The sequence below is a fragment of the Amblyomma americanum genome, chromosome 1 (assembly GCF_052857255.1).
Source record: "Amblyomma americanum isolate KBUSLIRL-KWMA chromosome 1, ASM5285725v1, whole genome shotgun sequence".
Lineage (NCBI taxonomy): Eukaryota > Metazoa > Arthropoda > Arachnida > Ixodida > Ixodidae > Amblyomma > Amblyomma americanum.
The window spans coordinates 326,985,739-327,002,653 of NC_135497.1; the positions used below are offsets into that span (position 1 = coordinate 326,985,739).

Genomic DNA, 16,915 nt, shown 5'->3' on the forward strand with positions numbered 1-16,915 from the left:
GAAAATCGAATCTAATTTCCAATATCTAACTTCTGATATCAGAGTTCGTAATCTGAGCTACGCAATAAATCTGAAATGAAAGTTCAAAGTTCACAAACACACTAAATCCGAGACATGCAATCTTGCCACTTTTTTTTTAATTTGTCAAGCTGCTGAAGGGCACTGTGCACTTTTGGGTGGACTGAGGTGATCCTCCGGTTCAACTGCCGGCTCCCTTCCTCTGGGTTCATGCCCACTAGTTGCCTGAAAAGAATAAGACATATTAAGAAGCTAGATCATCCGAATTAAGACGTGCAGAATTATAGGGCGTCTAAATGTAGATCTGCCTTTGCTCTTCGCGCCACTTCTGTGGAAATAAGGGTTCATGTTAACATCATTTACATGGTTATACTAGCTTTTCAAGAAAAACCACGCATCACAAAACATGGAGGAAGAGATGCTGTGATGCCAAGAAAGCAAATGCCTCCAGCATTAGGCAGGCAACAGCAATAGCAATACTGCAGTTACTCACTGCATTCTGATTTAGCATGCTTTACACAGCAAATTTCTGGTGCCAGAGATATGCCTTGTGCGTGCTGTTGCTGCACAGCAGTACAGTGCTGTTGCTGCCTCATGCCTAAGCTTCTAATTTTAAGAAAAAGTTTTGAATTCTGTGAATTCCATATGAAGAATCTGCAATATTCTCCGCGGCCTTACAGCAGCGGCTCGCATGCCATCGCTTCCTTTTGTCACTGCTTCATGGTCCATGCGGCACAGTTCTGTGCTTGTTAGCAATTTTTTTCCTTCCCTACTACTCAAGGCTCTTTCAGTGCCTTCTATTCTTTCTCAGTAGTCTGCACGGTTTCCTTTCCACGTTCCTGGCCACCAAAAAGTTGGCTTACTCTCGCAGCTCAATAGTCTGTTGGGTGAGCTCGCTATGGGTGTAAAAAAGTTAGAAAAAAAATTGCTCTGTATTCATACCTTGGATCCAATATAACGTGAAGTGATTTCTGAAGCATATGATTTTAAGAATAAACTCGTGCTGCATTTGTGCATATATGGTAGTACTGCTTTTGGCAGGTGCCCGTGCTGTAAACCTCATACAAGAATGTGAGTGAGAGCATTGCTGCCAGTGCTACAGGAATTTTCTACACTTAAAAGCGTTTATGAAATAATCACTTTAAGATGTAATGATGCAGTTGTGGTACTTGTCTACAGACCACCAGCAGGGAAAATACCCTGTTTCATTGAATATTTAGACAATTTTAATGGAATTATCCCAAACTGATGGCAAGGCTATTGTTGGAGACATCAATATTGATTTACAAGTGTCCAGCAATGCTCAGAGTGACTTTTTATCAGTGATGATTTGTCGTGGCTTCAGAAATACTATAGCTTGTCCCAAGCTCATGCAAACTTGTACTAGTTTGCATGAGCAGAACGGTAGCAAATATATCAAAACATCAGCTGAACTTTTTTCATTGCCAGGTTGTACCCTTCATGATAAGTCACGTGACAAACAATAGCATTCGTATAGTTACGTCATCGTACTGATTACTGAAGACACAATATCGTCCAAAAAAGATAATGTGGCTGCTAGCCCACCATTGCACAGAAATGCTAAAATCAGCGGGTTTTTTTTCAAAAACTAGGGATCTTACACATGACTAGCCAATGCAGTTGAGCTCTGATTTTAATACTGAGCCAAATGATTAATGTAGCTTAAGAAAGTTATTAACTGAGCCATAGTCACATAAATGCTAGCCTTCAAGATTTCAGGAAGGCCATGAAGAACTGCCCTAAAGCACGATACACAATAAGCAGACAGGTTGAGCGCACGTGTGTGCATGCCGTCTTTTAGCACAACTCTTGCTGGGTGTGGAGAATAGAAAAAAACAAGCACCTTTCCCAAGACTTACTTTGCAACTACAGCACATTAAATTACAACTCATCTCTCGAGGAGGGCCGGCTCAAGGGCGGTAAGAATATGAAAATAAATATTCTTTCCTAGCTGCCTTGCTAAACTGCAGGCTTACATAAGCCATGCCCAACATGAATTCAAGAACAGCAGATACCAAAATATTGCTTGCATGTTTTCTTTTTTCAAATCATGTATTAGGCATTAGTATATATGAATTACCTTGTAGTATTTCCCTATTGCAGCTAAATTATTTATAATCATATTTTTTCTTGATGCTATTTATACTTCATGAACCGAACAATAGCCTCGACATGTGAGGAGTGAACTGCAGTATAATCACTGATTCCTAGTTATAAATCACTGTACATGTGTTGCACCGTCATAGCAGCTCCATGTTTGAAAACAGTCACTGCGGAAACCTGAGCATTTTTAAATCCACGTGTTACCGCCTGCTCTGACCTGCACTGCAGAAGCTACGCCTTGGACTCAATCATGGCATCTGTGATGTCACATGCGACCCATGTAAGCAGGGAAGCTGGTCTTAGAAAAAAAATTTCCAATCATAGTCACAACTATGAAAATTCCATGGAACGTGTTTCTACGCGGTGATTCCAAATATGCAACTGAATTTTATAGACATCTAGTGCTTGTGCACTTATATGTTAAGTAAGATTTTGGAGAGAAACTAAGAAATTTTGCTGCAGAAAACTTGCTGAAACGCATGCTATTATTTTTGTCTTGACATCAACAAAAGGTAAAATCATCCTGCCTATCATAAAACTTGAGTTATAAGGTTCTTGTGTTGCCATTTTAAAAACAAGAATATGTACACGCTTGCCTTCCCGTTTCTGAAGTGGCAACTTCAAACACCAACAACTTAATTTCTATGATAAGCAAGATGATAATTTTACCCTTATTGCATTCCCTGACATCACTACAAATGAATGGCATGCCTTTTAACAAAATTCCTCCAGCAAAATTTCTTACAATTTCTCTCCAAAATCTTACGTATTACATAACATAATGAAATTGAATGGCATATTTTCAATTAGCATACAAAAACACAGTGGACAGGGTTTTTTACCTTCGGCTTTTTTTTGGCTTTTGGTATATTTTTTGATTTGGTATATTATTGGCCTTTGGTACCTTTGGTATTTTTTTGTCACTTTAATTATTGGAATAAGCCTGTGATACCTATGCTGGGGCACACATTCCCACACATTTACTTTTCCTTTCTTTGCCATGTTCCTTGAACATGAGACACCAACATAAGGAAATGACAGATGTTTGATTCTTACAGAAAAAATCACAACTGTGAAGCATTTCTTTCATTTACGAAAGTCCTGTTATACTTGTTTCAAAGAACAGAAAAGACATCTTGAGGATGATTACAGACAGTTAAGCATCCAGACTGACAGCGAAATGTACCTCCGAACACTTGTGATGAGCTTGAAAATCTAGCTAACGATGACGTTAATCATAAGCAGGGTGCTCAAGTGCAGTTAGGTGAGTGGCTGTTTCCTTATTCTTTTAGTTAATAGAAGAAGCATTCATCGCAAACAAGACACCTATAGAGGGTATAGATTTTTAGTACCGAAGTCAAGGCATTTGCCCATTACACCTTCCTACATAAACTTCAGTTTGTTTTACCAGTCCATTGTCTTTATGCATTTCATCCTGAAAATGGTAGCAAAAATCATGTAATCTGATAGCTAAACATAGAGATGCATATTACAAAAGTACGCACTTCAATATTATACTGAACATTTAGACATTATTATGCAGCTTCAAGAGTTGGCTATCCCGTAGCATTCACACCAGCAGAATATACGTCTCAAGTAGATGATACGAGCCTGAAATTTCATCTTAGATGTAGCACTTCGACTTACGTTATTAAATTGCAAAATGGAACGTTATTTCCAATGCACCACATTACTCTTTCAACATAAATGGAAAGCAACGCGTTCTTAAATTTTATTGTGACCTCAAGCACAGCAAATGACAGCTTGGAAAATGCGAAATGAAAATCCTGCACACATTTTCTTTGCAAAAAGTTGATGTAGGGCTACAGAAAAGACTCCGAATAAGGTGCAGCCAACTTGACATTATTCTGTAATTAAACCACATTGCCTGGCAGGTCGTCTTAACACAATGGTGAAACATTGCAATGGCATGCAAACAAAGCAAAGAAAGGGCGTAGCACTCCTGTACATTAGCAAATCAGTGCGTTACATCCACTGGTCTCCACTAAGGGGCTGAATGATGCAAAAGATGCCTGAGCATGAAGTCACTGTAAGTGAATGGGCTTGTGCCAGAAGCCAGCCTTTCACAGTACACTGAATGGGACATCAGCAAAGTTCTGAGGGGTTCCGTTTCGCATCATTCATTACACATTTCGGCTTTCCGTCACTTTTGTCTTTTTTTCACAACAATGCGTGGTTGTTGCACAATCAACTATGCAAGAAGGCTAGAAAAGTTTTTGAGAAAGACATTTCAGGAAGAAGGGGCCTTCAGAGTGCAACGGAACAACAAGTAGGAGAGCCGACGACATGACAGCGCTACAGGCAATCTAGAGCCTTGTCTCCTAGGCTCTGTGTTGTCCTGTTGCACTACAAAATACCCGTCTAATAATATGCACCACGAAGCCCAGCATGAAGTTTTGCTTAGTATTCAAGTTCTAATTTGCGTGATACCGCTTATTATGTTGCAGTTACCAGGTTGCAAACGCTGATTTTTATTGTCATGTAGCAAGTGGAAAACTTCCGCAGCTAGCCAACCACTTTGCCAAGTTGTATTCTTTTGAGCGAAGCCGACAGAGGATGTACCTACTACCCAATGTGACGTCAGTGGTGTCCTGGTACAAGAGGGTATCAAGTACTGCTTTGTATTGTAGCAGATAAAGTACTATGCCTGAATGGGCTTTTATTCATGGGGCTTGGTGCAGTTGGCTTAAAGCAGCGCATGTCCTCTACCACTCTCTCCTGTTGGCCATTTCTCTCGCGCTGCACATATCTAAAATGGCACATGCTGCCGTAAATATTCATCGTTCTCACAAGTCGTTCCTTTAGCTCATGACTAGCCCAAAAACTATTTTGCGTGCTTCAGGTAGGTGCCGCTAGATAAACTTGGCTGTGCTATAGGCATGTCCGGTAGTTTAATGAACGCTTAAAGCAATGAACATCTTCATCCACCATCGATGTCAGGAGACATCGGCTGTTTGCAACTTCTAGCGCTGTATATTTGAAGTATTTAAAATCGAGCGGCTGTTCAAAGGACGGGTGCCCTGGTTTCTGTCATGGTTCGCCTATTCTCTGCTATGCGAAAATTCAGTTATAAGATGACCTTAGCCTCATTGTCATTCTACTAGTACTCCATTGCACTCTGAAGAAAAGAACGCAGAGTGCTATGCAAGCACCTCTTTACCGCAGCATTTGCATGGATATTTTCCTGGATTTCCCTGAAACTGGAAGGTATGACAAGCGATGCTCATATTTCTCGTGTTCATATTTCTTATTTCTGTGATACAACAGCAGTTGCCACCAGAGAGTGGCATAAAAACTATGTACGAAAGGATGAAAGCTGTGGTTGCATTCACTGAAAAGCACAGCAGCCTTCCGTCTTCTGACACAAGCCATCCAACTTCCAGTGGCTTCACGTATGCTCAGCTCATATGAGAGAATGTGCCATCCAGCCACCTAGTGAAGATTAGTAGTTACTTTCTTTTTTTGTCCGTGTGCCACTGCACTGTTTCACCATAGTGTTAGACCAACTCGCCCATCAGTTCGTGTTATTAAGGTTGTCAAACTATGCACAAAATGCACGTGCACAGTGAATCGGAACAATGTCGAGATGCTGCAGGAGGGATGCCAGGCATATGCAGTTTACATGCTATTTTTTTCCTCACGTCTTACTGAGTATATACTGCAACAGTCATAAAGAGATAGATATGATAAAAACTTGTCTATACACAAGAGAAAAATTTATGTGGTTACCTCTGAATGAATTCCAATGTGGCTTGTACTTCTTGATTGTATTTCATGTTGAGACAAAAGTACGCAGCATACAGGGTCTCCACGGCGGCCAGAAAGCTCAGTCCTTCAAAGCACTTTGCTCCGTCGAGTGTCACAATGCACGTACAATCACAGTCAAAGATGCTTGTGCCTGAAAAGAAAATTATCAACGACTGCATCAAAAACTGAGTTCGGATTAAATATTAGCAATTGTGGAGCAATTCGTTTTTTTTAATGCTACAGCTCAGAAGAATAATTTTTAGCATGATAATATGAACATGAGGCATACAAATCTTTCTCACATAGCTGGTCATGTCAGCACAGCTCACAAAAAAAATATGACGGCACCTCTATGTAGATGCAAATGCTAGACACTGAAGGTATTTATAAAGCAACGGACAAGAGCAGATGGATGAATGGCAATGCATGCGATATTCTCAAGTTAATATTATAGGCCACAAACCTGAATTTTATAGCTACACTAACAAGGTTCTAGCAGCGGGTTATGCTGCCAGGTACAATCTCAAAGAGAAGACTGTGGCATGCGGATGGTTAATTTAGCTTGCTTGGCATGCCTCATCGAATTCTTGAAGCTGCATTGAGTCTGACATACAGGGTAATTCACAACAACCTCCTTCGTTACCACGCTCCAGTTCTTTGTGATCAATGAGGTTTCATACTTCCATGCTTTTTAGAAGGTTATACTCTGCTCAAAGCATTCAGAAAATTATTAAAATCTTACCAAGTACAACCACCATTGGTGTAGGAGGCAGGTCACTAATCAGTTCAGAAACACAGGGTGACGTCTGTGGAGGTAAGAAGCCATTATCATAAGCAGATGAATATAAGGAAACTGCATGTTCAACACAAGGGCACACAGGTAACAAGTGTGCTGAAGAATCACAGGAATAATGAACACCTGGCTAATTGCAGCAGCAGGACTACAAAAAGGAAAGTTCACAGCTTTTTGCACTTCGGTAAACTTTGAGGTGGTGCCCATAAAATTCTACTGGAACAATGACGCATGTTAATTGTTAATTTTTCGTTGCCACTGGCTACAATTTCTGTGAACTCAAATGATGGAGCAAGTGCTCTAGAATTTTACAGAGATATGTGAAAGTTTCATCTACGGTCATAAAGCAGAAATTATGTTAATGCTGAGAGGCTACCAAATATCCATCCCCGCAATAATCTCACCTAAAAAACACTAAATAGGAACTCTGTCTTTTCCTTGAAGAAAATGCACAGCAATGGGAACACCCCACTGAGCAGAGCTTTTGGACGGCCCATGTCCTGCCCTGTCTGTCATAAGGAGCCATTGAAGTGCCTCGTCTCCCTTCAGGCTGTGCCGCAGGAATGCATACAAGACCTCGAGGTCTGCAATTTCTTGATTGACAAATAATCCTTCTAGCTGCGTGTCCGTTAGCCTAAAAAAAAATGATGTTTAGCTGTAAAGCCTTCTTGACATTGCTGAAAACAACCATAACAGTGAGTGAAAGGTAATTTGTGTGCTTGCACAATACATTCACCCTTTTCAACCTAACGATCCAGTGCTGACCAATTTATCAACATCTACAGGGTATGCCCTCTCTTCTTTGTGTCATGCATTACCCCTTCATTTTTTGGCCCTGCCATCTTGGTGCGAAATTGATGGTCATATGCAATGTGTTTCAGGGAAGCCTGCCACTAATTTTTAAAAATCGGCTTTTTGAGTTATGAAGACTTTCTGCGGCAGAATAATACCAGTGTAAGCGGGAAATGCAAACAGGTGAATAAAGTCTGCTAGTAAGTTGGTTAAATAATTTCTGATAATTAAATTCATAACTATCGCAGTCAGGCAACTGGCAGTAATTAAAAATTGTAGCCGGTCATTAGTAAGAGCCATATCAGTGTTTGAATTTCGAAAACACGATTACTCTAGATGCTGTGGCCCAGAAAATTTTAGCTAGATCATGCCAAGATACAAGCACTTTTGAAATGCATGCAGACAAACCAATCCCTCTTGTGCACGTAACTATACATTCGAAATAGCCAAACTTTCCATGTCACAGCGCCAAAGGTAATCGTGTTTCAAAATTCTAAAAATTGACATGGCTCTCAGTAATGACCAGCTAGAAATCTCTAATTGCAACCAGGTGCTAACTGTGACAGTTTTATCAGAACTTAGTTATGCACCTAACTAGTTAACATGCGGGCTTCCCTGAAATATCTGGTATACACTTATATGCATGACCACACTAATACTTCATGCCTACTGCGACATACTATCAACAACAAGAATAAATGGACTGCAAAAATTGTTGATCTTGTACTGCAAGGTAAGGCTCTCAGAAGGCAGCACGACAGACTTACAAAGGCAACTGCACCAGGTGCAGTCATCATCATCATCAGCCTGACTACACCCACTGCAGGGCAAAGGCCTCTCCCATGTCTCTACATTTAACCTTGTCCTTTGTCAACTGTGACCACCGTACCCGGCAAACTTCTCATCCGCCCACCTAACTTTCTGCGCCCCCTGCTATGCTTGTCTTCTCTTGGAATCCACTCCGTTACCCATAGGTGCAGTCTACTCCCGACTATATTAACTACTGTTGCACCGAGTTTCAAATTAAGTAAAATTTTAACCCAATTTTTTAATTTTGTTCACTTTTCAGACATGATAATGAATGCTCACAGCCTGTAATTTATGGATTCCTTATTACTTAAACAGTTATTGCACTAATTGTTGGAAGTTATTCTTTGACATTGCATCTGGTAGTAGAAGTGCCCTAATCCAATACGTGGCTTACCCTGCACATTCGGCATCCAGCATTACTTTAACACACACTCAGCAACAGTTACTTTTCCTGAAACCTCAAACAACACTTCAATTTACTGACATGCAGCTTGCAAATACAGTTGCATACATGCCTTCTAATATGGGCCAGGAAGTGCCGTTGCGTGAACAGCAAGGGCCACTCTTTCTGTACATCACAAGCTCGCTTGCCCTTAGTGTTGATGGTCGCTCGAATTGCTGCATAAGCACGCATCAAGAGTTCTTCTTGCAGAGGAATGTTTTGCTCCTCTAGAGCTTTCAGCAAGAAGCATTTTTTTTTGCTTCCTCACAATCATTGAAGTCTATGGCAGTGACTGGTGGCTGCCATTCTGTGCAGCCATAAGTTGTCCTTGCTGTTGCCCTCTTCAGAGGCCCTCCGCACAATTCCTCAGAAAGGCGCTTACATCCGCGCCTTGCGTTTTCAATTCGGCACTTAATTTTGTAAGCAAGTCCATGAAACGTTTTACCCCCTGAAGAGGTGGACAGTGCGTCACAGAGTGCTGACGAATATTTCTGGCCGACACGATTGGCCACTGACCGGATTTGCTTTGCAGTTGGCCTTGAGGCCGCTTTGCACATTGCTGTTGCTATTAGTCTTACTACTTCTTGATATTGACTTCGGTCAAGTGGATTTGGTGCACTCAGGGCTGTTAGAGTTTCATGAGACAGGGAGTTCTATGGAATCGTCAATGACTGAAAAGCTTCCAGTGATGGCTGGGGGGACGACGTTAAAGGCTCCTCTGTAAATTCAAATGAAATCAGACTTGGCAAAGGAGTTGAGTGGCAACAATACCAGTACCTACAGCAGCCGAACAAATTGCAAGATGGAATTTATTGCACAGCATTTAGAATCATTTAAACCTCTGCCGCATATTTTTGATCAAGTCGGATAGTCCAGCGTGATGTATCATCATCATCACCATCAGTCTATGTCCACTGCAGGACAAAAACCTCTTCCATATCCCTCCAATTAACCCTGTCTTGTGCCATCTGCGGCCACTTTAACCCTCAAAACTTTCTAATTTCATCTGCCTTCCTGACTTCGTCTCCTGTTATGCTAGCCCTTGTAGCACTACCCTTTAAGGACTATAGACAACTAATTTTATTACGTGTTTTCTTTTTTCAAATGATGCATCAGACATGGAATACATGGATTACCAGATGGTACTAAACCTACAACAGCTAAATAATTTATAATTGAATTTCTTCTCCCATGCTGTTTCGGCTTCATCGACCAAACGATGACTGTGACATCAAGTTGATGTTTTGGTCACGTGATCAACTAGAAAAGCTAACATAATCAGCAGATATGTAGATTTAATTCACTACGACATTTAATCCAGCTTCTTCCAACACCTGAAATGACAAAAATGATTTCTCACTTGACGTCAGAGTCTTCGTTCGGTCAATGAAACCGAAATACATTAGAGAAAAAATTCAGTTATAAATTATTTAGCAGTTGTAGGCAAATACCACCTGTTTCATTCTGTCACCGAATGTTACAGCTATCAGTTTCTTTTCCATAGCTTACTGAATTGCCCTGAATTTAAGTTCACCGAACTTGTTAGCCTCCACACTTCTGCCCCATAGGAGAGTACAGATATGGCTGTTACTTCCCTCAGAAATGCTTGTAAACTGCCATTCATCACCTGAGAGTACCTGCCAAGTGCACTCCACCCCATTCTTATTCTCCTAGTTATTTTACTCTCATAATCCAGGTCTGCAGTCACTAACTGTCCAAAGTAGGTGCATTCCTTACAGCTCCAATCTTAACCACATTTCTGCATATTATTTTTAGATGCACTGCTCTACTTTGCCTGCCTAGGTCATTGACCATGCTTTATGAGAAATGTTGTGGTGGGGAGCTTCAGATGATTTGACCACCTAGGGAACTTTAATGTGTACTGGCATCACACAGTGTACTGGCGGTTTTCTATTTTACCCTTTTTAAATTTGGCTGCAATGGCCAGGAATCAAACCTTTGAACTCGTTGACCTTTGACCACTCACAGAGTTGTGAGTGGCACTCCGTCCCATTATCTTCTCTTGTGTGTGTTTTGGGCGCCTTTAAATAATTACAATGAGCTGCTTTAGCAAGGACATGTGGTTTGCTGTGTCCAACATAGGGGCAGCAGAAGTCAATTATATGAGCAGGATGCAGCTTTGCTTTTTGTAGCTGCCTTTGCTTAATTTACTCTGGCCTTATGTCAAGCAGGTGCAGTCATTTGAAAAAAGCTAATAACAGCAGCCACACCAAAATAATATTGTGATAGTACAAGTTTTGCTTGGCAGAAATTGCTCCAGCTCTCTTTTCAGATTATGACTACACTGGCATTTCTCATTACACTCAACCTGCTTTCCACTCATTTCTGTAGCACTTTCCTTTCTTCGAAATAGAAAAGGATACAATCAAGCTTGGGATGACAGTATGCCAAACTCTAGTGCCTTTCCTTTTTTCACCTTTAATTTTTTCTCTGAGAGACGTCTTGGTCCAGAGAAAAGTATAGCAACTATAGCACTATGTTATAATTTTTCTGGTTTTCTTACACAGCTTGTTCACATGTACAGTCATACACAAAAGCCTGTGTGTTGCAGATTCGTGGCAATAAATGTATTCCTGTGTAGCCAGGCAAAGCACGGCAATGAAAAGTACACACGCATGATGACATATGCGTGCTCCATTTGCTGGAATGAATAGCCGACTTTCTAGCGAGGTAATGCTATTTTTTTTTCGGCCAATCTGCATCCTGCAAACTTTTGTCAATGACTGTACAACCATCACATCGGAGCTCTGGTGTCATAGTGCAGTAGCAGGGCTCTTAATCAAAACTCACGGATCTTCTCACTCAATATAACTAGGTGTAGTGGCTACAACAATGCAGACAACAATACAATGCATCCTTGGCATGCAGTTTGCTTGCTTCAAGATTTACCAGTCATGAGAAAAAATTTATTAAAGCAGAACTGTTTGTGCACATAGTTTGGTAAATACAGTTAAACCACTACAGTCCACCACTCTAAACAGATGCTGTTGATCACTTGACCCCATCGTTAGCCTAGAATAAACTTGATGCTCAGGCTAATGCTTGCTTCAAGTTATCACATATACTGATAGCAAATCTAAATTACTTCATAATTAACATGCCTGCCGTTTGTGTACATCAGGGTATAATAAGAATGCATATTAGTCAGGTCAGACCCATAGAGCCGCATAACTCTACTGATGCAAAAGGTGCGCATTCTGTGCGATGCCAGTGCCTGTATATTAAAGAATCCCAGATGGTTGAAATTATTTCGGAGCCCTGCACTAAGACATCTCTCTTAGCCCATGTGCAGCTTCGGGATCACAAGCCATACCAGCCTAATGAATGCAAAGCAATGTGTAACAACACACTTCAATGCACACTCGAGAAATGTTATGTTGTCAGCCTCATCTGTGAATCCTCTGAGTACCAGGGCTTGAAATTTACCTTGGCCAGAAGATAGGTGGTGCATGTGCTTATGAATAGCGACAGAGTGTTGCATGCACTGAAAGCATCATACCTGCATTGAAACGATCTGAAGTGAAAGCACTGGAGCCAAGTATGAATGTGCAGCCCAAATTGCCACCAAAGTTTTCTTGCATGTACTTAAAGCTTTCCTCATCAACTTCTGTGCTGTCTTCAAGAAATACCTAGAACAAAAAAGGAAATTTTAGAATGTGAATTTTTAAAGCAAGGATCCATACGGTCTAGCAGGCTGGTTAACGATCTCGAGGCTAAAGGGAAGATGTGGATCTTAAAAATGAAAATGTTTATTACAAGATATAACGTAAAGAAATTAGCTGTGGATATGTAATACTTCCTTCTATTTTCGAACATGTAATTAGTTTCAGAACATCTAAATCGGTTTTCATATTATGGAAAAATAACTGAAGCCTAATTACGTAATTTATTACAGGTTGTTCAGACACTTTCCCTCAACCATGCAAAGCTATGCTATTTGTATTGTTATTGAGGTACAACATCATACAGAAATGTTCAATTTTGTTAAAGCATCATAATTACGAAATATAATTAGGTGACATTAAAATTTGATATGTTCGACCGAGCTACAAAAATATAGCATAGCTCCATGGTTCAGTTCTTTCTGATCTCGACAGTGTAAGTTTAATTGAAATTGCACCACAAAAGCATAATGAAAACATCTGTAAGGGTAATCAAGTTGGCAAAAACACGAAGTGGAAAAAACTGCATTTGAGATGCGCATGCCAGGCACTCTAGAGGCCCTTGTAGAGGCCGCAGAAAATGGCAGAATGCAGATATTCCTAGAGAACTTCCCCATACTAAGTAATACTTAAATGTAGGGAAGAGCGGCAGTTTTCAAACAAGAGCAAAATGGTGGCCATTGGATATGCGGTTCTGCCGCATTTTGCCCCGAAATCACCATTTCAGTGTGTTGGTGGCATCAAATATGTCATTTTTAATTTGGTAGCTGGAGGTCAAATAATCATGACAATATAGCACAGACAAGGACGACGAAACAATACGATGGCACAAACGCTGTCTTTCAAGAAGGTTTACTGCAAACCATGTCAAATATATACATTGCGCCCCCCCCCCAAAAAAAAACAATGAACAAGGTATGCCTTACATATTCACACTGGACGCGTTGAAAACAAAACAAAAATTGATTATGGGGCATTTAACCACACGAACTCTTTCTTAGTGAGTGTGAGTGACACAAAAGGTGCGCTACCACAATGATTGTGGTTATTTTAAAATTCTCGTAGCCTTGGTTATCTCAAACATCAACTTTTCTCTGTGTCTGTCTAGCACAATACAGCGCATGAATTCCAGCACACAGCTCTCAGGATCTGGCAAATGATCGTAATCACGACAGTGAATCATCAAATTCTCCCTCACAGCTTTGTTCACATCATAATGGCGCTTTTTTAACCTCTCATTGGCACACCTGCCAGTTTTACCATTGTAAACATAGCCACAATTCAAGGGGATCAAGTACACTATGCCCTCTGTTTCTGAGAATGATAAGAGTTAAACAAGAACAGTACTGAGAGATGCATGTTTAAAACAGTGCAATGCACATATACCTTTAACCAGAACAGCCAGCCATTCCAAACTTGTGATCAAGTTGGACTTTTTTTTTCTGAACTGCACTTTCCGGAACCCAGAGGGTCTCCTTTGTGCAGCATCTGCTCATGTGAGAAGCTGATAAGGTGTCGTGATGTGGCCTTCGTAAGGTAAGACTCTGGTCGCCCGAGGCGATCATATTCGCATTTGTGGATGCCCCCTCGAGCCACCAGATTCCGTCCTCGCACCTCGCAGAGCATGGCTTTTATAAAAACAGCACACCAAAGCATCTCCCAAGTAACAGTGCAGAACACAGACGGGTGCACGAGATGAGAAGGTGACACAACAAGCGCTGACTTGCAATGTTTGTTTTGAGAAATACAGAACTTCATATACCCTTCCATAAAGTCGCCACATGTTCCAAGGACACGTGGCTTGCACACTGTGTGGTACACGCACTCCTGCACAGTCGTGAAAATCAGTGCACGTTTGACAGCTCAAGTTCTTTTTTTGTTAGCAGTAGGGACGGTGTGCTGACGCATTGTTCTCGTAGTCTGAATAATCCTAGCTGCCCCAATAATCTCACAGACCACCTGTTCACTGTGTGTTTTCAGCACTTTGCATCGATGATTGATTGAGGAATTGATTTTGCACCGTTGCATTGAGCACTACAGCATATTTTTGTCTGGATACACAGCACAATGCACTTTTTCGCAACTTTGGAACTTTTTTCCTGAAAGTTATTCAGTTTAATTTTAGTGTAAACAATTTATCCATGTAGTACATGTTTTGGCGAGGCAATGAAAAGTTTTATATAGCTCATAAATGTCGTGTGGACTTTTTAAAAAAAGTTCCGAAATGAAGCATTTTGAGCTAAAAAACAAACTACAAAAAACAAAAACCTTGTGCAGGCATTGTCTTGACACATGATAAAAAATACAACTCATATAAGTTGTCCAAAAAAACTTTGGAGGCCAAAAAGAAAATAAACATTTTATCATGAATTTTGTACGGAGACCTACTTTTGCACTAGTCTGGAAAATTCAAAGGGCTGTCAGATGATGAGAAAAATTTTTTCTCATTCGATATTAAGAGAAATTTCTTTTGTGAGTTCAATAAAAAGACAAATTTTTGGACCAAAATCAAAGAGGGTTATGAGCAAACATTGGTGCGTTTGGCATGAAATGACCCATGTAGTCAGCTGCATAAAATTTAGATGAGCTATATTACATGCACACATCTTTTTTTTTAAACAATGTTACTGCCTCAGGGCATATAAAGGGGGTATGTTTGGGTGGTTTCGCTAGATGCTAAAATAAACTGATGACCACTTGCTTTGAACATGTATAGCAGACCTACTAAAATGACAACTTTGGTCCAATACACAAAATTCAAATGTTATGCTCATTAAATTTTTCTGGTGCTGGCGAGAACGGTGGTAGAAGCCGCGTCAGAACTTGAACATTTATTGTGCCAAACACAAAACAATTGAACACTTGGAAATTCAGAAGTGGAAATATACCAGTATTACAAAAATGGCAACCCTTATCATTCATTTTATTTAATGAAATACAACCAAATTAACCTATTCAGTTCAAATCTGCATTAGCTATTATAATTTACTCAAGTTCTCTCATGGCCCATGCAGAGGCAGTAAGAGAGGGGAGTGAGCGGTTGCAAAGTGATACATAAGAACAATGCTGAACTGCAGGTTTTTCCAGGAAAAATAAATGCACGTATATATTAAAATATTGCAACATCATTATACAGGTTTACGGGGAAAAGGAAATACACATTACACATTGCTATAAAAAATATGTCTTGTACAAAAGATATTAGGGTGAGAAACAAAACAATGCAAGCCGCAGTATCATAATTGGTTCAATATGTTTAGAAACAGGCGCAACAGCAGCAACCAACAACACCACAATGGCAAACAATGTATAATTAGTATCAAGAACAATAAAAATAATGCTCAAACATGAAAAATCGGCTCAGTGAATTCGGCAGAATATTTCAATTTAATTGTTTCAATTTGCTTGGAGACGAGTATTGCCCTTCACTTAATTAATACATTAATTAATTACTGAAATAATGAATTCGATTCAGCTATTGCAGGCACTTAATGACATGTTCAATTCTAAGAGATTCACTTGTCACATGGTTTCACTTGTATATGGATTCACGAAATTATGCAGACAAATAAAAATGCGTACATGTTGTCCTATAGCTGCCTCATCTGTCGAAGACAGGATAAGGAGCGGATTACCTCCCAGGCGCAAAAAAAAAATGTAATAACGGTATGTATAGCATGTGCCCATCACCTTGTCACTTCAATACGGCGAATCGAAACCATGTGCGCCCGCGCTTCGCATGTATACGGTAACGAGCCACGATACTCGATCATGCTGTATTTCGAGCTGGCCAGGTTTACTGATACGCCGATGCGAGGGCCATTTTGGGGCATGCATATATGTTTTCTTTGCATTTCACGCGACAGTACGCGCTAACTCGTTCGGATGGTTTCTTTTTCTCCTCTCGTTGCAGCTGCCGATCCCTACAGTGAGTTGTTCGCCGCGACAACTGACAGTGCTGTCTTGATAATCGCAGCGCTGATAAAAGCTGAATGTATACATACCTTGAAAACGAGCAGCACTTGCTTTGTCCGGCCAAGAAATGCTGTCTTGTTTGGCACACAGCTGCAGTCGCCGTCAAACGACGTGCTGTTCACGCGCCATTAGTGGCATCAGCAGCCGCGTTTTGTGGCACTCCGCGCTGTGTGCTGCGGCTCCAGGGGTGGTATCACTCCGCAAGACAATCATGTTTCGAAGAATAAAAGACGCTATTTGCGCTTACGAACAGCCTGACAGTGCGTGACGCTTATAATAAGCGTGCAATCGCTCTGTGTAGCGCTGAGCATAATAGCACGAATGTACCAAGTCTTTCGCACTTTAGTTGCACATTTCTGAATTGCGCAGCAGTTCCCGTTTCGAAACCGAAACTACACTTTGGCGATTACGCCGACGTGCGGGACGGGAGCCGTTCAGCTTTTCCCGTAGTTTTACAGAATTTTCTAACAGTGTCCATTTGCAGTCTTCGAGTTCCACAGCGCGCGTGTT

The 16,915-nt window shown here is 40.7% G+C and overlaps 2 protein-coding genes across 2 annotated transcripts in view; one reads left to right on the top strand and one right to left on the bottom strand.

Annotated features, from left to right (window-relative positions):
- The window catches only part of LOC144120691 (uncharacterized), a 341,237-nt gene that overhangs the window by 256,003 nt on the left and 68,319 nt on the right, over positions 1-16,915 (top strand). The window lies entirely within an intron of this gene.
- LOC144115467 (uncharacterized) lies at positions 56-16,638 on the bottom strand. The gene is made up of 5 exons (XM_077649865.1): positions 16,435-16,638; positions 12,268-12,397; positions 6,653-6,716; positions 5,893-6,061; positions 56-243 (listed from the first exon to the last, which is right to left on the bottom strand). Exons 2-5 carry the CDS (start codon positions 12,367-12,369, stop codon positions 102-104), a joined length of 477 nt encoding a protein of 158 aa, XP_077505991.1. The 5' UTR covers positions 12,370-12,397; positions 16,435-16,638; the 3' UTR covers positions 56-101.

What these genes read in the sequence shown, in the direction of transcription:
- LOC144115467 (XM_077649865.1), bottom strand. Translation starts at nt 12,369, where the DNA reads ATGAGGAAAGCTTTAAGTACATGCAAGAAAACTTTGGTGGCAATTTGG. An exon ending in TTCAGATCGTTTCAATGCAG is followed by an intron (nt 6,717 to 12,267) that starts GTATGATGCTTT and finishes TTACCTCCACAG; the next exon opens with ACGTCACCCTGTGTTTCTGA. An exon ending in ACCAATGGTGGTTGTACTTG is followed by an intron (nt 6,062 to 6,652) that starts GTAAGATTTTAA and finishes TTTTCTTTTCAG; the next exon opens with GCACAAGCATCTTTGACTGT.